This window comes from Perognathus longimembris, chromosome 2, assembly GCF_023159225.1.
Source record: "Perognathus longimembris pacificus isolate PPM17 chromosome 2, ASM2315922v1, whole genome shotgun sequence".
Taxonomy (NCBI): domain Eukaryota; kingdom Metazoa; phylum Chordata; class Mammalia; order Rodentia; family Heteromyidae; genus Perognathus; species Perognathus longimembris.
Genome location: NC_063162.1, coordinates 37,671,026 through 37,695,350, shown reverse-complemented (window position 1 = coordinate 37,695,350; position 24,325 = coordinate 37,671,026). Strand labels below are relative to the sequence as shown.

At 35.6% G+C, this 24,325-nt stretch overlaps 1 protein-coding gene across 1 annotated transcript in view; it reads right to left on the bottom strand.

Annotated features, from left to right (window-relative positions):
• Phyhipl (phytanoyl-CoA 2-hydroxylase interacting protein like) overlaps positions 1-24,258 on the bottom strand; it is a 33,458-nt gene extending 9,200 nt beyond the window's left edge. Inside the window, exons 1-3 of the mRNA XM_048338816.1 lie at positions 23,839-24,258; positions 2,961-3,157; positions 1,114-1,288 (exon numbers count right to left, since the gene is read on the bottom strand). Of these exons, the coding sequence (XP_048194773.1) occupies positions 1,114-1,288; positions 2,961-3,157; positions 23,839-23,944 (478 nt within the window). The 5' untranslated portion in view covers positions 23,945-24,258. The remainder of the gene's footprint in view (positions 1-1,113; positions 1,289-2,960; positions 3,158-23,838) is intronic.
• Between the last annotated feature and the right edge of the window lie 67 nt (positions 24,259-24,325).

Below are 24,325 nucleotides of genomic sequence, written 5' to 3'. Positions count from 1 at the left end.
TTATAGAAAAATATTTGTAGTTCATTTAAAAGCTCTTATGTTCCTTATTTATCCTGAGATTTCAAAGATGTTTTATTGTGATCTTTTCATGCATGTATATAATGTTCTTTGATCATGCAGAATTAGAATTTTATCCATTTAACATGTCCATGGAAGTTTTACACTGAGCTTAATTAAGATTTACAAGCAATAGAAGGTAGAGAAATAAAGCAGCAGTTAATGATACAAGGACCAAAATAATGTCAATATAAGGGGATGAGGGGGATAAACAACCTGCAACAAGTGAAGCGAATTGTTTTTTTAAAAAAGATTTTCTACAACCTCTTTTATTTTGAAAGTCTCTTTTTACCACTTAGTTTTTTTTTTTTGGATTAAGAAATAATCATCAATGCAAAGAGGAGAAAACCAAGTCCCATTCTAAAAGAGAAAGGAGAAGGTTACACAACTGCTGAACTACATGCTCAATAAATACTTGCTTCTTGAATGAGTAATGAATAAACAGATGAATGAGATGAATAACATTTCCAAAGGAAATACTGGAATATTCTAATAGAATAGTAATTTCTCCAATAAAGGACACAGACTATCCACATCAAATTTCCCAATTCCAAACAATGATTGTTTTTTTAATGAATCAAAGACACACACAAGTACAGGACCACAATTTAGAGATAAATGTTCTAAAGCTTTTTCAGCACTCAAGTGAAAAAAAATCCAATAACATTTCCATTAGGCACAGTTATTGAGATCTGCCTCCATTACTCCTGGTTTCCTTCCTTCAATGTCTATAAAAATCAACAAATTAGAAAACTTACAAAAAGACTCTCACAAAACAAAGCTCAAAGTATGCTAAATATATTTTCAAATGACACAAATTGTTATTTGCCAAGCTTTCACTTGGAAAAGTCAAGCTATGCATGCAGCATAAAAGTAATTTCACGCTCACTCATTGTACTATAGATATATTGTTTACTGTGTTACACATGCTGATAAGGCAAAACTACCAATGCAATCCTTATATGCCTTATGATTACAAAGAAGCAAAATGTTTTTTGATAATAAACCTAAGGTTAACTAAGAAACTTTAAAAATATTTGAATATAGTTCTCTTACCTGCTGTACAGAATTCTATAATTTCACTCCATTCAGAAACAACATAATCACCATCAACTTGTTTTGAGGCAGTCTGCACTGCTACTGTATATTCAGTTCTTGGGCTTAAAAACCAGTGTCCACGAACAGTCATAGGCAAGGGAACAGCTTTTGCCACCAATTTTGTTGGAACATCCTAAGAAGAGGAAAAGCAACATTAGGAAGGAAAAGAAAGGGAGGGAGAGAAGGAAATAACAAAAGGGAAGAAGAGAGCGAGGGAGGGAAGGACATTAAAATGGAACTTTAATAAACAACAAAATGTTCATGCTTTTATAAACATTTGGCAATTATATCTAAATCTGTTGTTCTATAATGATCAACAGACATGCCTAATATTGTACTTTTTTTTAGTATACTGTTCATTTCTGTAAAACCATGTACTCCTCAAAATATAACATTCTCATTGTGAGAAAATTTTAAAAACTTAAGAGAAAAAAGAAAAAAGATAAAATTCAATGTATTATTAAAATATATATGATTCAATAATTTTACCAGATTAGTTTATTATTAAGTATGTGACATATTTCGATTGGATCTGTTTTGAATGTTAAAGTGACATTTGCTTCATTCACTTTTACTCAAGTATGGAGTCTCTCAAGAGAAAAGTTTAGTCATTTTCAAATAATGGTTAATAAGACCAATAAACTCACTACTAATTTCCAAATATATGCAGTAAAGAAAGGGAGTCAAATCTTGAACTCATCATTTAATGTAATGCTTCAAGGGGGCAATGTTAGAATGTAATGCTTCAAGGAGGCAAATGTTAGAAAGATAATGCTTCCAACAAGGCAAATGTTGGAAAGATAATATCCACAAATAGAACTTAAATTTGGGATAATAACTGACCAATATTGTCCTTTTTATATTTATCTATAGTATATAAGATACTCAATTTTACTCAATGCATAATGACACATAGAAAAATGAAAAATTTTCAAATGAGAAAAAGAAATTCTTCCAAAATATTTGCCAAGTTACAAATTAGTATTAATATTTTTGGTCATTTTTAAAAACAATAATTAAGGAACATAATGAACTATTTAAGAATACTTAACTCAGATAATTCTTATACTCAATAGCTACATATGGAGGTAGATGTGGACAAGAAATAATATGTGTAATACGACAAATACAGGAGAAATGTTATATACTATTTATCTAAAAATTAGTAAGTTTAATTCTAAAACAAAATTGACATATTAAAGCATTTTTCAGCCAAAGACCATTTTAAAAAATTATCTAGACATTTTTAAGTTTTATAAAATTCCTCTTTGGGCAGTTATCATTACAGAGAGGGAGACGAGAGTCCATAGCAAATTATGTACTGCACATTTTTCTGGCTATCTGCTTTGGATTCTCTGTGGAGTATACTTTACACTCATGGCAACTGAATTTTTATCTAAATACATGCTAGAGAGAGCTTGTCTATCCTCTCCGAACTCAGCTGCCCCTTCCAAATCAGTTTTGACTCCACTTGTATTGATTTCAACATATCTGACATATAAATGGGTTACTATTGCATTACCATTTAAATTATTAGGTAACAGTTCAACAATTTCCTCATTAAGAAGTTAGCCTAATTTAACATACTGATTTTTGTCTGTATAAAGTCATAATTTTACCTTTTGAAAATTATTTTTATTAAGCATATTTAATTTTCTTTCAAAATTGTCTTAAAATCACATATAAATTTGATTCTCCTCAATGTCAAAGCATTTAAATCATTATTAGCAATTTCCACTTTTTTAAAGAAAGCTCTTAGAAAAAATTTTTTAAGATGCAAATAAATGTATTTGTTTGATGTTTACCTTGTGTTTAAATTTGTTGGAGTTCTTGTTCTCTTTCTTGTTGAGGTCAATGAAATAGTGTGTAATACGGTCCTTTGATTTTGAATCCATTTCCCATGAAATCTTGAATGAATCACATGTAATATTGCTTATTTTTATATTATGTGGTACAGGAAGTTCTTCCATCTCTGCTATACCACTGTCTTGTGATTTGTTACCTGCCATGATACAATACACAGAAAATTAACTTTCAACTAATGAATTTTTCTAATTTTAAGTGGTAAACATATTTCTAAATTCAACCAGCTACTTACTCTACAATTTAATTTTGTTAATAAAATTTAAATGCTAATGATAGCAAAGAATGTTTTAGATTCACATGACCAATTTTTTAAAAGTATCGATGACTTACATCTTCTATTTTATTTCCAAATTTTGCTTTATAGAGTAAAAACAAACACTGATGTTCCTTCCATCTTTACAATCTATGAAAGATTATCTTTCATGGTTAGATTTCCTTTGAAAAGCTTCAAAGGATCATTTTGTTCTCCCTATATAATCAGTCAACTCTGCCTTTATGTTAGAAAAAAAGCATATGCAGTAGCAATGAAAGACTATAAAAATAGTTCCTTGGATACTGAGATGATGGCCATGTTGATGGATCTCCAGATTAGATTCGTCTACTCTATTCCACACCTATCTATTACTGATATGAAACATCTAAAATTTACAATTTTATTACATGCTTGACCCATATTGTCTCATCTTAAATTGCACTGTGGCCAGAGGGACCTGATGGAAACTGAAAACTACCTTCAGAATAACGTAAATGTCTTCACTTTTCCTTCTTGAACAATTGGACTTTTCCTTTCTTCTCCTGTAATTTCCTTCACAACCCAGTCTCTCTTGATTCCCTCTTTACAAGACTCTCAGAAAAATTGCTACCATACTTTCTATTTTCCTTCCCATTTGGCCTCAGAAAATACCCAATTTTTTCTGGGTTAAAGATTTTTACAAATCAAGGAACGCAAGAAAGCATTTTTTTTTTAATGGTGTTGGGAAGGGGGGGAGGTAGTAACACTTAAACACTAGTGTTTTGTTTTGTTTTTCTTACAAAGTTTATTATTTCATTCTATTACTATGGAAATACCTTCAAAATATTAATAACACTATTGAAAAACTTTCAGGACTCTAATATAATGTTTTCTATTTCATCTGCATTAGAAATGTCCATGCAATTTCACAAATATGTGAAACAGAATTAAAACTGTTTACAGTCACAAAAAAATTCGATTTTATATTTGACCCAACTTAATGGAAATACAATGTCAATATCAACACTATTTGTTCCATATACATTTCTATTATTTGCTAAATTACAAATATGTGACATGAATTTCAAATAATTTTGCTCTATTTTCTTCAACTGTTGTAATGTAAAAAAAAAGTTATAATTAAAATATGGAAATCACTAGGTGCCAGTGGCTCATACCTGTAATTCTAGCTACTCAGGAAGCTGAGATCTGAGGATCACGGTTCAAAGCCGGCCCGGGCAGGAAAGTCTGTGAGACTCTTATCTCCAATTAACCACCAGAAAACTGGAAGTGGCAGCCCCAAACTTGAGTTTAAGAGCTCAGGGGCAGGCTGGGGATATGGCCTAGTGGCAAAAGTGTTTGCCTTATATACATGAAGCTCTGGGTTCAATTCCCCAGCACCACATATACAGAAAATGGCCAGAAGTGGTGCTGTGGCTCAAGTGGCAGAGTGCTAGCCTTGAGTAAAGAAGAAGCCAGGGACAGTGCTCAGTCCCTGAGTTCAAGCCCCAGGACTGGCAAAAAAAAAAAAAAAAAAGAGTAATTTTAGCTGGGCATAGTAGCTCATTAGCTCATGTCTGCAATCCCAGCTATTCTGGAGGTAGAAATTGGATTATGATTTGAGGCCAGAATAAGCAGAAAGAAGATCCCATCATTTTAAACAATAGCTAAGCTTGCTTATGCACACCTGTGTTCCATACTATAGATACAGGAGGCATAGGTAAGAGGATCGGTATCAGAAGCCAGTATGGGACAAAAACACAAGAACCTATCTGGAAAATAAAGAAAGCACAAAAGGGCTGTAATTGTGGCTCAAGTGGCATGAAAACTGCTGAACAAGCAGTTCAAACCCCAGTACTGCCAAAAACAAGTGTCATTTTCAAGTTACTTTGTCTAGTTCTTTTTTTTTTTTTTTTTTTTTTTTGGCAGTCCTGGGTGGGGGGGACTCAGGGCCTGAGCACTGTCCCTGGCTTCTTTTTGCTCAAGGCTAGCACTCTGCCACTTGAGCCACAGCGCCACTTCTGGCCATTTCCTGTATATGTGGTGCTGGGGAATTGAAACCAGGGCCTCATGTATACGAGGCAAGCACTCTTGCCACTAGGCCATATCCCCAGCCCCTAGTCCTAGTTCTTAACAAATCTACTAGACTTATACTCTATTACGCAGTTTTCATAGTTGTGTGACAAAGAATTTAAAGAATTCTGAGTATACATATGTAACTTACTTCTTCCTCATATACCTAAAATCAGTTTTAACTGAAATTTTGAGGTAAGTGACAGAAAAGATTCTGAGTACAAAACTAACGAAATAGGAAGCTACATGACATTCAACACCATAATGTATAGCTATCTTTACTGATTAGTTGATGGACATCTCAGATGCTTACACTTTGGGACTGTTATAAAGAAGGCTGCTATGAATTTCATGTACAAGTTTTGTGTGCAATTATTTTAAGTCTTTTTGAGTATATACCGAGGAGTGGAGCTCCTGAGCGTGTATATATTTGGTGACTCTTTTTTACTTACTTAGAAACTGCCAGACTATTTTCGAAAAAAACCAGTACTACTTGACAATCCATTCAACAATGTGTGAGGATTCTTAAAGCTTTTTATTATGTCATTTTTATTATAATAATCATTTGCCTGTCTACAAATGATATCTTCCACTTTAGGATAAAGCATTCAATCTTTCTGGAGGACAAAATAAGAAGCCATCTTGAAGCAGAAAACAGCTCTTACTAGATACTAAACTTCATGGTGCCTTGATCTCAGAATGCTCAATCTGAAAAACTGTGAAAAATAAGTTTCTATTGTGTATATTACCTGGCCTCAAGAATTTTGTTATAACAGCAAAAGCACACTAAAATAATCTATCAATACTATTACTTATTTTGTTATTCAACTTGCTTCATGTTTAGCTATTAGAAACGCTGGGAGCTAGTTCCCAGGTCCTTTTGATACCCTACATGGTATCCCAGCAGATTTTACACTTTTCTGTGTTAGCCCTGGCATCACTCTCTTTTCCAGGAGCTATACTATTCATTTATTTACTAGGGAAGAAGTCAGAGATTAAGATCTTGAGTACTATGAATGCTAGTATAACTAGAGTATGAATGTTAGGACTTCTAACTGGCTACGACAGGTAGAAAATACATGAATACATTTGTAAATCCTCATCTATGTTTCTATACTTTAGGGACTTCTGGGTCATCCATGTTTACATTGATGCTTGCAATTTTCCAATGGTGAAGAGTTCATCCCAGTCTTCCTCCTCAAATGCCTATAAATACTTCAGTAAAGAAAACTAGCTCAAATATTTATAATATATTCTCTTATTTGCTTAATACAAATATATCACCAATCCAGATATTATAAATATTTATAAATCATTCAGATATTCTAAAGTGCCAATTCATTCCAGTATAGAAAACAAATCTACTAATTAGTGTAATACTGACTTACAATTACTTTGGTCTTTAGTCTAAGGGTAAGTAATCAAGATGCTCTTTTCAAAAACTACTTGGAAGCTTTCTTTAAAAATTAAAAAATAATTTTTACCTGTTCTACACAAACATTATTCATTATAGTGTTTACATCTTTGTTTTAGGGTTGTGTTGTAGAATGTTCAATGTAATATTCAACATACTATGTAAGCATCAGAGACAATTAGGGAATTGGAAGCAAAGAATCTATGATCAGCACCATCTAGGACACCTTGCCATTGTGCAGGTAGCTAAGAGTCATGAAAGATGGAAAAAGGGAGGGAGAGGAGAGAGAAGGAGAGGGGAGTGAGTGCTATTTCCAAGTTCTAAGCCAATTATACCTTTGTGTAAGTACAAAAGACCTAGTCTCTGCTGGTAGTTCTGATTACTGAAAGATCAACTAACATTGATTGCTGTTGGGCAAGCTCCAGCCTCATCCAACAACTTTATTCTCTGTGACCATTTAAGAAAACTTGTTGCCTCCCTTGGTAAACTGCCAGACTGTAGAGTGATCAGTTTACACTGACTGAAAAATCTGAGGCCAGACAGGCTTTGGGAATGAGCCCCAACCAGGAGGCTTAGAGATCAGAAAAATAGGTGAGGTTTAGGGACTTATGGGTCACCAACAAACAGAGGTTGCCTGAAGAGGCAAGGGAGATACCACAGTCTGTGGATTCTATCTGTAGGATTATTAAAAACAGAAGGTATGGGCATGGCAGCTGTCTGTGGCTCTACCCACCCTGGCTGGGAAAAAGTCATGTTAACTTGAGGAGAATGCAGCAACAAATCTTTGGGCCTGCCCCTTGATGTTGTGAAGATTGTTGAGGCAGACAGCCCTCCCACCAAAATCAAAATCACATGATATCCATAGTTTTCTACACCCTGCAGATATATATGTATGTATGTACATGTACATATGTGTGTGTATGTGTGCGGCTATGTATCCAGTCTCTCCCTATCTCAATGCAATGTTAGTTGAATTTTTTCTACTAGCTCACTCCATTTTCTCATTAATCTTACCAACTAGGTTTAGCTTCTGCTCCTTCCTTCTCTATATAAACCCAAACCTAGTATTACTTGTTAGTGTTAGCCTCACTATATCCTTCCTATTACCATCCTGGTGATTATCAGTACTTCCCAAAGATTCATCTGTGTGATTCTAAATTCATCTAAAAATACTGGAGCAATAGTGATAAGTAGTATTCATTAGGGACTGCCACGATACCAGATAGTGGGTTTTCAACTGCAATAGCTTTTGTAACCAAGTATCTTCATCTAAAGTGAAGCACAGTACCTCACACAGTGTCCTGAGCAATGGGAATGATTATTTAGCAATTTAACATACCTATACCTGCAATCTAAGGAACAGAAAAATATAACAGACATTAAAGTCTTATGTAATCTGCAAGAGATCACCAAACTAAAAGGACATAAAAAACTGTGAAATTCAGTAAACTGAATTACTATTTTATTCCTCACCAATAGTGACACTACATTTATTAAACAAGCAGAGCTTACAACACTTCCTAATGAAAATATTTTGTCACAACTTCTAACTCCAGAGGTTAGGAATTTATGGAAGTAAGCTCACAAAATTAGGAAAATCATTCCTTAGGGAATAATCTGAGACCTGTGTGTAAATGAAAAACTTTCCTCTCTATAAAGCCAAACTATATGGTCCAAAGCTTGGGAGTATAACCCATACTCAAACTACCAACAGTTGATTCTGAATGTAGTTGATTTACAATGTTTATGAATTTGAGAGTTTGGAGCTTTTACTAGAAACCACGAAAATCTGTTTATCCCTGTAGTGTTGAGCCTTCATGTATAGCCATTGGATTCTCCAGTTTACAGAAAAAAAAAACAAATGTCTATATTCACTAACTTAAGAAGCAGTATAAGATTAATGCTTCAAATTTGTTTATATAAACTTCTCTCTTAGTCATATACAGTATTAAATTACAAGCTGTCTAATTAGTGCCCCTAAGGTTGAAACTAATATACTGATAAGCAAGCACCAAATGTAAAACTTACTGAAGGGGCTGGGAATATGACCTAGTGGCAAGAGTGCTTGCCTCATATATATGAAGCCGGGGTTCAATTCCTCAACACCACATATATAGAAAAGGCCAGAAGAGGTGCTATGGCTCAACTGGCAGAGTGGTAGTCTTGAACAAAAAGAAGCCAGGGGCAGTGCTCAGGCTCTGAGTCCAAGTGCCAGGACTAGCACAAAGAAAGAAATAAAAGAAAACTTACTGAATACTTTTCTTTGGATTGCCAACCGTAAAGTAACAATAAGTGAAAGAGGGTAAAAGTTCTTAGTCAAAATTTTACACTGGCAGAACATCAGAATTCCTGTATAAAGATAAAATATTTCTCTCAACTCTAGTAAACATCCTTGAAATAATTCTGTACTGAAGGTAAGAATGATGGAATGCTACTACATCTACCCAGCAAGAAAGAATTAATATACATTACCCTAAGTTTTTGGTTATGAGTCACAAATAAACTGAAGTTGTTTAAATTTCATTTTTAAATTGAATGATTCATAAAATGCAATTCACCCATGCATCACATTTTAGCTAGCTATTCACATTGCTCCTTCATTCTATAACAATAAATTTATACTAAAAAATTTTTAAATGCATTGTATACTGGCAATATACTAACATCCCAGATAACAAAATGCACAGAAGCAGATAAAACATTTCAAACACAGTGATTTGAAATGTAAATACCACAACTATATATTACAGAGAAAAATAAACATTTCTCTGAAGCAGAAATTCAAAACATTGCATGTTAAAACATAAATAATAGCTGTTGTTGACAAATTGGTTATTTTATATTATTCCAACTTTCACCAAGTATGCTTATAAACAATAGGCAATACTGCCTATATTTCTTTTAAAATTGAGGCTTATTTGTATTTACAGAACTCCTATGAAATTGATCACCGAAACTTAATTTCTAAATAAAAAGAACATATTTCTGTTGCTTTCAAGAAGTTTACAAGGTAGTTACATTTGTATGTATATATGTGTACAGAAGTATGTGTGAAGGTGTGTGTGTACATTCAAAATGTTAATCCCTTCTGCATACGGGTTCAGATAATTCTTTTCTTCCCTTCATACCAAACTTCTCCAAACACTTACCAAATGCTACCTCTTAAACTCAATAGAATTTAGTTCCATCTTTACCACTCCAACAGCAGTCTTTTTACAGACTACCACAAATTGCATGGTAACAGGTATGTGTTTACTAGTCAATTCTCATATGACTTTCCTAATAAGGTTTAAGATATGCTCCCCTCATATATGGAATCTTGGCAAGAGAAAAACAGTTGAAACAACCCTTTTCTCCCTGAAACAGGACATGAGAAGAATTCTGCTGTGCCTTTAAAGTAGATCCTAAACTCTCATTCCCAAGAAATCTTCCGTGTATCTGAAAGGAAAAAAAAAGTCTTTTTTTGGTCTAAAGACAAAGGGAATAGAGGAGAATCTGAACAAACAAGTGTTGATAAGTTACCGGTTTAAAAAGATGCTATCCTATTCCTTTATCCAATCACACATTACTCCACAAGTACCCATTTCTTCATCAGACTTAGCATAATATAAATCAACGTCCATTGAAGTTTTTTCATTTCTGAAAGCATCATGTCATATAAAATGTATATCAACTAAATAGGCATGCTTTTCTCATGTTAATCTGTCCCTGAGCTTTTTTGCTCAAGGCTTGTCCTCTACCATCTCAGCTACAGCTCCACCTCTGGCTTCTTAATTTAATTGGAGATCAGAGTCTCACAGTCTTTCCTGCCATGGTTGGTTTCCAACAGCAATCTTCAGATCTCAGCCTCCAGAGTAACTAAGATTACCCATGTAAGCTGCCAGTGACTGGCCTGTCCCCTATCTTATAATGCTTTATGCCCAGTTTTTTTCAAAACTATTCCTTATCATCCCTCAGTTAACCTAACACACAAAGCTAGCACTTAAACAGTTTTCTATAAACATTCCCAAACTTTCAAACAATATGGGTTAGAAAAGGTAAGAGGAATAATGAGAAATAAGGCTAGACTAAGAGGCAAAAAGTAAATATTAGAGAATGAATAATTAGCATGAACAACTTATAATTATCAATAACATGGTTGAAAAGCCAGTGAATGACATGACTAGCTTTCTTTTTTTTTTCTTTTTTTTTTTATTGTCCAAGTGATGTACAGAGAGGTTACAGTTTCATATGTTAGGCATTGGATACATTTCTTGTACTGTTTGTTACCTCCTCCTGCATTACCCCCTTCCCCCTCCCCCTTTCCCTCTTCCTCTATGAGTTGTTCAGTTGGTTTACACCAAACAGTTTTGCAAGCATTGCCTTTGTAGTCGTTTGTCTTTTTATCCTGTGTCTCTCGACTTTGGCATTCCCTTTCACTTTCCTAGTTCTAAGGATTACTTTGCATTAATTAAAAAAGGGAACTGGAGGATTTTCAGTTTTTTTTCTAAAACATACAACACTTGAATTAAAATGCATTTGAAGGCCTTACTACACATTCTAAATTATTCGGCCAATTATTAAGCAAAACTTATATATTGAATCATATACAGAGTATGATATTGAACTATAGAGAGTATGACTCAATTTATAAAATTTGTAAGCTAACATATTATATCAGTGTAAAACTTTAACCGTCACCTGCAAATGATACAAGTAAATATAGTTCCTAGGTAGGCATGGCAAGAAGGCTGCAGTTCAAGCTGGCATAGGGGAAAAAAAATGTAGGCCCTGACTGGAAAATAAAGCAAAAGACCTTGAAGCATGGTCCAAATTAAGTTACCTTCCTAGCAAGTGATATCTCTATGAGTTGAAACCCTACTACTGATAAAAAAAAAAAAAGAATGGTATGCCTTGTTCTCCAAAAATTAAGAGAACTCAAAAATTATTCACTATATAGAGCTTATTAATTCAAATGTTAAAAATCATAGAACATCTGTTTTATTTAACTGAATGGGAATATGAACTATAGCAGTTTTTTTCATTTGCTTTTATGTAAACTGGTAAATTTAAAGTAGTGAAACAATATTCAGTAGAAGAAAATTTGAACGTATGATCAAAATTTTCCATACAATCAACTAAATTTTCACAATAGTGTTAGTTCCTATAAAATCTGCTGCCAAAGGTAATATATAATTTAATTGGACATTAGTGAAGAATAGATATTACGGTATTTCAAAATAATTGTTTGGGTTCCTGAGATAACAGTATGTTATGGATAGAAATTTTGAAAATTCACCAGCTGAGGATCTGAAGCAAGACATCACTTAAAAAATATTTTTTTTCCAAATTTTTATTATCAAACTGATGTACAGAGAGGTTACAGTTTCATACATTAGGCATTGGATAAATTTCTTGTACTGTTTGTTACCTTGTCCCTCATACCCCCCTTCCCTCCTCCCCCTTTCCCTCCCCCCCCCCAGGTGTTCAGTTCACTTACACCAAACAGTTTTGCAAGTATTGCTTTTGTAGTTGTTACTGGTATTGGATGCAGAAAATTGAAAGGGAATACCAAATTTGAGAGACACAGGGTAAAAAAAGACAAACAACTACTTAAAAAATATTCTTAAGAATTAAAATTGTTTATAACAATTTTCAAATAAATAATTTTAGGTAAACTGTTGTATTTAGCTTTTTAATAAACTAAAGAAGTTCAATTTGATAAAGTGGTCACAATACTACTAACTTTATAAATGCAAATAAGTTACAGTAAAAAATTGGACCTTAAAGATTCATCATGATGCTGGTGGGATGTGGCCAAAAGGGAACACTACTACAATGTTGGTGGGAGTGTAAACTTTTTCAACCACTCTGGAAAGAAGTGTGGAGGTTCCTCAAAAGACTATACACACACACCTCCAATATGACCCAGCAACCCCGTTTGGGCATTTACCCAAAGGATTACAAGCAAGACCACACTAAAGCTATCAGTATAAGTATGTTCATCGCAACACAATTTACTATTGCTAAAATATGGAACCAAGCCAGAAGCCCCTCAGTAGATGAATGGATCAAGAAAGCGGAATTCGGGCTGGGGATATAGCCTAGTGGCAAGAGTGCCTGCCTCGGATACACGAGGCCCTAGGTTCGATTCCCCAGCACCACATATACAGAAAACGGCCAGAAGCGGCGCTGTGGCTCAAGTGGCAGAGTGCTAGCCTTGAGCGGGAAGAAGCCAGGGACAGTGCTCAGGCCCTGAGTCCAAGGCCCAAAAAAAAAAAAAAAAAAAAGAAAGAAAGAAAGCGGAATTCTATGCTTCTATCAGAAAAAAATGGCATTGCCTCATTTCATAAGGAAATGAAAGATGGAAAAAAATCATACTAAGTGAAGTGAGCCAGACACAAAGGAACATAGTCTATGATTTTGTTCACTGGTAACAATTAGTACATATCTAGAATAGTCCTAGCAAACGATCACAATAGCTCAATAGCTATGTACATATGAACATATAAGATGATGCTAAGCAAAATGAACTCCAAGTTATGGAAATAAGTGGTTTATCATTGTTGTTATTTTCAATGTACCATGTGAAATTAGGCCTTTTTCTTTCTTTCCCATGGTTTTACCCCTCATGCCCTGTAACTGATTTTGGTACCCTGGGTATTGTATATGTTTATCGGAACTAGGGAAGGGAAGGGGAACATCAAAATGGAGAGACAAAGGGTAAAAGGCCAACCAATTCAACAGTAATACTTACAAGACAATATTCAGTAAACCAACTATACAACTCTGAAGAAGGGGGAAGGAACAGTGGAGGGGAGAAGGTGGGAGAAAAATGAGGGAGGAGGTAACAAATCTGATAAGAAATGTACTCACTGCCTTACAGATGAAACTGTAACCCCTGTACAACACTTCGGCAATAAATAAATTAATTAATTAATTAAAAAAATAAAAGAATAGGATCAACTGAAACGACAGGCAACAAAAAGATTCATCATGAATGTAAAATAAACTTAATTGTCTAATATTTTAATAAATATCAGCACAAAAGGATGACTTTTTAAAAGTGAGGTTTCAGGAGATATCTCTGTCACAGGATATACCACTTTATTATGAAAGAATAAAAAAAAGTAAGCAGTAAATTCATTTTATTACTTCCTTCCAAAAATAACATTTACTTCTGAAAAAAAAGGAAAAGGAGAGAGACACACAACACAGAATCTTACTACTTCTTATCAACTATGGATCAATTTTTCTGAATATTATTCAGAGAAGAAAAAATGAGTTTAAAGTCAGTTTGCTATTATTTATTTTTAAAAAGACAAACCACAGCTCTATACACCTAATTCAATAAAGATAAAATAGAAGCCAGGAAATGGTGGCTCATGCCCATAATCTTAGCTACTAATGAGGTTGATAACTGAGGATCAAGGTTTCAAGCTAGTCCTGGCTGAAAAGTTCCTGACTCTTATCGCACATTAAGTAGCAGAAAGCATGAGGTGGCGGTGTGGCTCAAGTGGTAGAGTGCCAACCTTGAACACAAAAGCCTAGTAGTAAAAGCTCAAGGCCCTAGGTCCAAGCCCTGGTAGTGACACAAAAATAATATGAAATATCAAAAATAAATAATCATAAATTAAAGAAACAAAAGTGGACATTAAGGCTGATATAAAACAACTAATATCAAGCATAACTGCTAATATAACTCAATTATACCACTCAGTCACTTATTTAAAAAATGCTTAAAATTAAGTTTAGAATTACAGGATAAATAAGCACTAATGAAATGCTATTTTTTACTTGTTTAAATAGACTTCTGAAAAAAATCTCAAATAAAGATTTTCTTCAAATTAGAGCATTTGAAATCTATATTCCTAACCATAGAATAAGTAGTCCTAATTAGCTTTTGGCCTTATTTCCTACCAGGCACACATTTTTCCATCAGTAATATCAATTATGTATACCCAGAACATACATGATTTTGTGACTATTGATGTGCTCTTACCTCTACCAATTATTTTCTTCTTCTACTTCTGCTGAGTTTTTATTTTGCTTTTAATATCCAGAAAAATGTTGTTTCCCAAGCTCAAGACAGATAAACCACCTTTTTTCCTTTAAACTCCTTAATATAAATTAATATATTTAAATGTTTAAATGCATTTTCTCCCCAAATAAATTGGATTTTTTTAAATATTTTGATTGTAGGATCCAAGTTACTTTTAGGCTCTCTGTTCTTGCTGTTCTGAGTAAGGACCTTAAAGATAGAATGTATGTACACATACAAACAAAAATAGCACGTAAGTATACAAGTAAATAGAGAATGTTAAGGTTAGTACCTATAAATGAATCATCAAGTGAGAACAAAATGGCACTTGTTCTCTAGCTTCAAGTGAAGATTTGTACACTACTAGTCCAGAAAGAGATGTTATCACTGTATCTGGTCTTAGTACCCTGGATACTGTATATATGTGTATTAGAACTAGGGAAAGTAAAGGGAATACCAAAATGGAGAGACAAAGGATAAAAAGACAAACCATTCCAAAACCATTTGGTTTAAACCAACTGTACAACTCATGGCGGGGAGAAGAAAAGGGGAGGGGAAAGATGGTGGAAAAATGAGGGAGGAAGTAACAAGTTGGATAAGAAATGTACTTGCCTGGGCTGGGGATATAGCCTAGTGGCAAGAGTGCCTGCCTCGGATACACGAGGCCCTAGGTTCGATTCCCCAGCACCACATATACAGAAAACGGCCAGAAGCAGCGCTGTGGCTCAAGTGGCAGAGTGCTAGCCTTGAGCGGGAAGAAGCCAGGGACAGTGCTCAGGCCCTGAGTCCAAGGCCCAGGACTGGCCAAAAAAAAAAAAAAAAAAAAAGATTTTAAACGTCAGTTTGATAATAAAAATTTGAGGGGAAAAAAAAAAAAAAAAAGAAATGTACTTGCCTTACATATGAAACTGTAACCCCTCTGTACTATACTTTGACAATAAAGAAGAGAAAAAAAAAGAATTATTTTGAAACTTTTAAGGGAATTTAGCTGATTTTAATGTCTATTCAAATCTTTATCTTCAATTTAATTTTTAATACTTTCCTTGTATTTTATTAAGTATCAATCACAGGAAACTTTTTTTACTACAAAGAATTTGAGATAGAATATGAACAACAGAAAGATGAATTAGACGTTGACTTTAAATCAAATGACAGTTTGATTTAGAAGCAATGATATGATACCTATATACATTTTTGCACTATACATTAGTATAACTTTACATTTTCTCAGAGTCCATATCATCTCTGGCATTTTAAAACATATCTATTAATAGCCTTATAACTGTACCTGAAAATACCTGTGCATAAGTAAAATTTGTTTCTTTTCCCCTTACTATACTGAATAGCATGACCTTGAGTTTGTGATCCTCTTGTTTCTACCTCCTTTATCCTGAGATACATGGTTGTACCACCACTCTTGACTGAAAAATACCATTTCTTTCTGAATTTATATGAAGGACAGACTTCAAGGTAAAATTAGGCCTTGTTTATCTCACTGCCTCAGACAATATCCTAGAAAGCCACCTACGCTGGACTAACCCCATATGGAACTAACTTACTTCATGGAATATTATTCTGTTGTCCTTAGTTCTCTGCATGACCTGCATAGTCTCAAAACTAGTAACGTATAAAAGCAATTTTCTTTCAGAAACACTGTTTTCAATATTGTTATTCCTGTCAAGAGGGTTTAACTCATAGTCTAAGTATTTTGTATTAGGTGTCACTAAAACGTATTTTTTCAATAAAAGGCCAAACCATAAGTATTTTGAGGTTCATGAACTATGTAGTATTGTCACCACTAGTTGTGACAAGATAGTAACTACAGATAATATGTAAATAAATAGGTATGATTATGTTCCAATAATTTTTTAACTATGAAAATAGACAGCAGACTTGTGGATGTGGCCAAATGATTATAAAATGTTGAGTTCTAGTCTACATATATAATCCTAAAATGGAACCTATAACATGACACTCAAAATTAGTTTATTGTTGGTATTAGTCATTAGTTCTGATGCCTGTTTAAAAAAATTTTAAAGACTAAGAAATTTGTCAGCATTCAGGTTCATGGAAGATGGTATACCATTTTTCAAAGAACTAAAGTATATTGAAAAATCTTTTTCATATTGACTTTAGTGACATATGTCTTAGGAAGCTATAAGCTTTTCACAGTATTATTAGATAACACTCCCACAAGCTGTAGAAAACAAAAAGACAGATTTATTTACAGAAGCTGCCAAAACAAAATAGTATGCATGTAAAAATCCCCAGAGTAGCTTTTGAATGAGCCACAAATTTGGCTCAAGTTTTTATGATAAGTGATAACTACAATTCCAAAAGTAAATATTCCTTGTGCAGTTCACACCATTACAACAGTTACAAAATACAGGGCTCTCTGTTTTTGTTTTTTGTCTGTTGTGGGTCTTGAACTCATGGCCTGGGCGTGTCCCTGAACCTCTTTGTGTTCAAGACTAGAGCTCTACCCCTTAATTCCAGTTTCTGAGTAGTTAACTAAAGAGTCTCAGGAGGAACAAGTTTGACAAGAAATATACTCACTATCTTACATATATAACTGTAACCCCTCTGTATATCACCTTGACAATAAAATTGCATTTTTAAAAAAAGGGTCATGAGGACTTTTCTGCCCTGGCCAGCTTCGAACTACGATCTTCAGATCTCAGCCTCTTGAGTAGCTAGGATTGCAGGTTTGAGCCACTGGCACCCAGCTACTCTTTACATTTTTAACAAACCTGTATTATAGATTTATTTCATCTCTGGGGCAAAGTTAGTCTTACCCTGTATGTGTTCACTCTTTTCCTCCAAGGTTGTAAGATACAAACAAGACTGATTGTAGACTACTCTGAAACTCACCTCAACTCAAATCCTAACCTTTCCCTTTCCACTTCAGTTCTAGTCTCCTTGGTAACACATATATTTCTATGAGGCATTTTCTCTCCATTCTAGAACTCTTTTTCGAAGACCAGTAGTCACTTGTGAGTTTATTTTATACCACTGTCATTACAGAGGACAATCTCTATTTTTCAACCTATTTTTTCTTTCTAAACTCTACTTCTCAATACTTTTGCTGGAAGTCTTCTAAAAGACTGATTTTACTTCAAATATATGTGTTTACATAAAATATACTCTGCTTAGAAAAAGTTTAACTACTGTCTGGTAATAAGATATTTTGAACAGTTAATAAATAAAATGTACATTTTAGAGTAGGTAAAATTCCTACAGAGATATGTAATATGATAGAAAATAAACTCAAGCTATGTAATATGATGGAAAATAAACCCAAGAAAGAAGCACATTCTACAACACAAAAATTATAAGAGCGGAGGAGACGCAGAAGCTAGGGCTATTCTTACTGCATTAAGTAATATAGCTGATGTTATCACTGAAACCCAAAATATAAAATTAAGTCAGAAAGTATGTTCATATGAGTTAGAGAAAAAGTATATCAGGTCTGGGCCTAAATGAGAAAAATATATTGGTAGAGTTAAAAACCAAGTAACTGGGAAGTTGTATAAATGAAGCTCTATAGTGAGTGAGTTTCTAACCAGCCTACCTGGGCAGCATAGCAAGTTGCCAGTTTAACTACTTATGACACATCAGTTCTTTTGCCACTGGAGGGAGTCTGATCACATACCCATTGATGTGACTTTCACTAACAACTTCATCTTCCTTGGGAATGAATTAGAATCCCAATCAAGAATACGAAGTGGGGCTGGGGATATAGCCTAGTGGCAAGAGTGCCTGCCTCGGATACACGAGGCCCTAGGTTCGATTCCCCAGCACCACATATACAGAAAACGGCCAGAAGCGGCGCTGTGGCTCAAGTGGCAGAGTGCTAGCCTTGAGCGGGAAGAAGCCAGGGACAGTGCTCAGGCCCTGAGTCCAAGGCCCAGGACTGGCCAAAAAAAAAAGAATACGAAGTGGTTTAATTTCATGGTTTTCAAGTTCTTTGAATATTTCCTTTAGTTTTTTTGCTCTATGATCACGAATGAAAATTTACAGTCTGTTTAAAATCATACATATTTATAATCAATGAATCCAGAAGTCACATGACATAAAGCAGACATATCCTTAGAAAATCACAAAGAAAAATACTTCAAACAAGAATAAGGAAGAGCAATGACGCAAATATTGACTCAATATAGACATCATGGTCACAAGACATATGAAAGGCATCACACAGTAGATTTGAATCAGAAGCTGAAAGGAATTGTCAGAACTAAGGTTGACTGTTTTAGTGACAGGAAACAGATAAAAATATTGCAACTGTGATTTTTCAAATTTGCTGTTCTTTTAAGATTCAGAATTTACACTTTCTTCAATTACTTGTAAAATAGACATGACACAATTTATTAATTACACAAAGCTGAAATTGTATAAAACAACAAAAATCTAAATATTGTCAAACATCAGGACAACAAGCACTGGTCCAACTTAAGAAAGCATATGAAGAGCAATATTCCATTCAAAGTAATCATTACTAATTTGAACCAATAATTGTGATATGTGAGATATAAAAACTATTTTATAAGTAATTCACAGTCTCATAAGATTTACATTCTCATACCCATTTTACATGAAAAAGTTTCAGGCTAAAACAGGTTTAGTAATTTGCCTGTTACACAGCTATCTAGTCAATATTCTAATAATAGTAATTGATCTAAAATGCCATTATTACTATGCCATACATTGCTTGCCAATGACCTTACATTCTTGTAATAGGCATTGAAAGTACAAGTGGAGACTGGTGATAGTGGCTCACACCTGTAATCTTAGTTACTCAGGAGTCTGAGCTCTGAGGACAGTGGTTCATAGTTAGCCCAGACAGGAAAGTCCATAAGACTTTTAACTCCAATTAGGCCCCCCCACCCCCCAAAAAAAAGCTGGAAGTGAAGCTGTGGGTCAAAAAGCTGGAAGTGAAATTGTGGGTCAAGTAGTAGAACACCAGCCTTGAGTAAAGATGCTCAGGGACAGTTCCCAGGCTGAGTTCACGCTGCAGAACCAGCACCAAAAAAGAAAAAAAGTAAAAGTAGATACTGTTTCTTTCAGGAAATGTTATTAGGAATTATCCAATATGGCACTGTGCTGCTAAGTATTTGGGTAATTTATATTCCATAGTTAATTTGCTTAATTCACACATCAATAAGCATACATAAGAGCTGGACACCAGGGGCTCATGCTTAATTCTAGCTACTCAGGAGGCTGAGAACTGAGGTTAATGGCTTTGAAGCCAGCCTAGAAATAAGAGTCTCAGAGAGTCTTATCTCCAATGACCCCCTCCTTGCCAAAAAACTCAGAAAGTAAAGCTGTAGCTAAAGTGGTAAGAATGCTAACATTGAGAAAAAAACTCAGGGACTGTGCCCAGGCCATGAATTCAAGCCCTAGGACTAGCACCCAATAAATAAATAAATAAAAGTATAAACAAGGAGGCCCCCAACTGATTTGTAATTTAAATAGATATGAAAAAGTCTTCATCTAAAAAAATCTATTTTTTAAATGTGCAAGATAGAAAGCATTTTCACCTCAAATCTATCATTAAAGACAAAGACATGGAACCTGTCAGTTTATATAATTTCTTTAAAATGTTTTCCTTCACTGAACTAGCATTATAAAATCCATAAATCATATCCGGCAGCCACAAAATGTCCTACTCATAGAAATAATTATTAAAGCCTTGAAGTGGTATGAATATTACAAAATAATTTAATTTTGTATTTTCTACCTTACTATGTAACAAGGGTGTATGACAACATGTAAATAATACTTTATTTTTTAACACAAAGAATCCCTCGTTCTCTCATACACATAACACACATTCACACGTACTTTGCTGAAAAAGATAAAGAGAACATAGGATTCAGGGAATGGGTAGTTATTTTTCTTGTCACAGGTCAGTAAGCACTTAGGCATCTACACAAAGAAACTAGAAATGGATGAAAAAATGCTTTTTTTCCCCTTCAATTTCTTGAAAAGTTATTATAAAAGTACATCATATATTTAACTTGAGTATACACATTAACACAGTATAGTAGGAATAATCTACTTGCAGTAGGGTTACTAAAAACCCCTGCTATTTATAATTCATCTTCCCAAGGATTCCTAGTAGAAACCCAGACTTCTCATTTTGACCTACAAGTAACTAATCCCTGAATAAGGCCCATTTACTAGCAAAAAAAAGTACACATGCCTAAGGAAGACTATGTATGAGATAAAACTTATAAGAACCCTCTTGCTCAATTAAAAATACAATTATATAATGAGTTGAACTCTTATGTTCTTTCACGACAATTAAATATTTTGACAAAATTAAACAAATGTTATGAATTGATGGTAATGTAAATATCACATCAATCTAAAGGAAAATAATAAGCAACAAGCAAAATCAAGAGGACAGCAAGAATACATTAAAGTTATGTTCAATTAACATCTATAGCCTTCAGTTCATAAAATATGCAAAACACTACAAAATTTGCAACACAGAGTAATAGGAATCTATATTTAACAATCACAGTTATTTTTCCCCTATTAAACATCAAAGAAATGATTTCTCTTACTCTTTTCACTACCAAACAGTAGAATAAAGCTGAGAGAAGCAAAGAGCAAACAAGACAAACACACTTCTGTGATCATACAATGGAAATACAGCTCTTACTATGTACCACAGCACATATCTTCTACCACATACATTGCTACATCCTTGCCTTCCTGTGCTATTTATTAAACAATGAAGTAAAATAATGGGACCTGAGAGGGACCAAAGTGAAAGAAGTGAATGGAGTAAGTATTATTTGGCTGAAAATTACTATAAAATGATGCTAAAGAAGGTCTGGTTGACAAAGTTAATGTAACATTGTTCTGTAAAAACAACTATTTTACCCCCTCTCAATTATTCCTCTGAAGCCAACTTCATGCTTTGATTGACCTGTAAGTTAAAGTAACAAAGTTAAGCTTAGAGTAACCTCTCTATACCACTTTTCCAAATTTTTACACATTTTGTAATTGAAGACTCAACTCTTCATCAGTATAAGCTACTTTACAAAATAAAATCGAATTAGTCTGTTAAATCAAGAGGTCTGCAACCAGTAATTTCTAGAGCTCTGCTTATTGTCAACAAACCTCTCCCACTACATGTTACATAATTTGTTCATTTTGTGGGATTCAGGTGAACAGAAAGAATTAAATAGTATCACCAAAATAAAACAGCTACTATATTGGCAGAAGTGATCACAGTAAATGACACATTAATTTTTGCATTCGACAAAAACTCTTTGTAAAGCTTATTTAATCTCCCCCACCAATCTATATTTCCCCTAAATACTAAGATTATTGGATTCTGGGGGACAAAATTACCTGTTTCCTATTACTTTAAGAATGAGCTTTTGATTAATCATTGAAGTAAATTTTAAAAACTACTTTCATTAGTTTTTGTCTCAAACTAATTTAAGAAAGCAAAAATATCTGAAATTAAAATGGCAACTTTACAAAAAACCCCATCTTATGGAAGAAAAAATTAAAATCAAAATGCCTATGTAGAATATTACAATGTTCAGTCTAACTAGGCAAGCTTATACATAAAAAAATGATTTAGATGTTGTAAATATATGCTCTTTCTACTACCACGACCATAATATATTATATGGATGAAAAAAATACAAGCAGCCTTTGCAAAAATATTACATCAGAGTACACCTGTTTCAGATATTAAAGTCTCTTACTTTCAGAGTTTGAATTTGAGTTTTAAAACCACTAAATATAAATGTATATTAACAACCATAAGTAATTTTATTAATAAACAAAAAAGTGATGCTTGTTTGACGCAAATTACTGAATACCAATGCCTAAACAAGTTATTGCCACATAAATGACTTTGAAAACAAGACCTCTACTCCCTGTTTGCATTACACAAATAAATTTTATGATCTGAGTATCTTGATCTCTCTACATAACTTCTGTTAAAAATACTTTACAATCCCTACATATATATGCAATTAAAGGCTACTTTCATTTATAGCCAGAAGTGTTCAAGGTCTTTTTGCCAACATGTGAGTTGTTTTTCTTTTTATCGTACAAGAATTTTATAATTACTTGGCCAACCCATTAGTAATCAGATTACTTCTTTACAAATGAAGTTTTATTCCGCATTACTAAATAGCGCTGATTCTCCAAGTAGTCCAACATCCCTATCCCCAACACTGCACACAGCAGTAAGCTTCTGCCTTTAGCGCTCCAATTTGCTGTCTTTGGAGCCTGCCAACTTTAACAATAGAATACACCACACAATATCCATCAATGCACAATGGTACGTACTGGCCACATATTCGGGATTACAGCAGATAGATTGGGCCAATTCCTTTGCAGAATTGTTATTACTATTATTAATTTGTCTGAATCACAAGCCTGGAATCGCGGAAGCTAGTGTCTGTCCTTGGTGCTGAAATGCAGTTTTTCTGCCCTCTGGCCGGATAAAGGAGCTGTCGGGCTCACCCGGGTTAGGGAGGATAAAAAGACTTGTTAAACGTGGGGAGTGCAGGGACTGGGCAAGGTGGACCGGCAAGTTTCCAGTCAGCGGAAGCTAACTAGATTGTGCGGTGGTGGGAGTGGGGACTAGAATCACCCGGTGTGGTGGTGCTAGTGGTAGCGGAGGTGGTGATGATGATGGTGATGGGGGGTGGGGGGAGGGTGGCCTTTCCCCTTTGGTGCCAGAGACCCAGGAAATCCGGACTGCGGCAAAGCCGGGCACCACGCCGGGTCCACGGCGCAGGGCGCCCTCGCCTGGGCTGGGCGGCCGGGCGGGCGAAGGCGGAGAGGGCGCCGCGGGCGACCGCGACTTTCCGCCCCAAGGTGCCCGCCCCCTCGCCCTCCCGGGGGGCTTCTTTTGTTTCTGGGGTGAGGGGCGGACGGTGGGAACCCTGCACTTACTCGCACTCGGAAGGTGGGGAGGGGAACAACAAAAGACCCTGGAGCCCCGAACGGATGGCGTCGGCGGGGGCCCAAGCGGCCGCGGCGCCTGGGCGCGCGAGCTCGGCCCCAGTCCTCGCGGCGGGTCCCAGCCGCTCTTACCGTCCCGGTCGCACAGCTGAATGGCCTCCAGGCTGAGATTCTTGATCACCTCCTCGCAGGGGCTGGTGGGGCTGCTGAGGGCATGATCCAGGCGCGGCACCTCCATCTTTCCAAGCCCCGACTCCAGCCCGCCTGCTTCGAACCCAGGCTCCCTCGGCGGGCCCAGTTGGGTGAGAAGGGCGGGAAAGGGAATGGGGGGGGAGTGGCCGAGGGGAAAAGGGGAGGCCTGGGACGCGGCGGGCGGCGTGGGGCGCCGAAGCTGAGCCTCCGGGCTGTGGGAAGCCGCGGCTGAGGCGACCGCCGTGACTGGAGCTCCGCGGAGTGTGCGGCTCCCTGAGACACCGAGCGGGACCCGGCGCGAGGGCGGGTGGCGCGCGCTCTCGAAGGGGAGGGGACGCGGCGCACGCGAAACGTGAGGACGGAGGCGCGCACGCGCGCGCGCGCCGGGGCACGCGCCCACTGCCTGGCGCGAGGCGGCCTTTCCAAT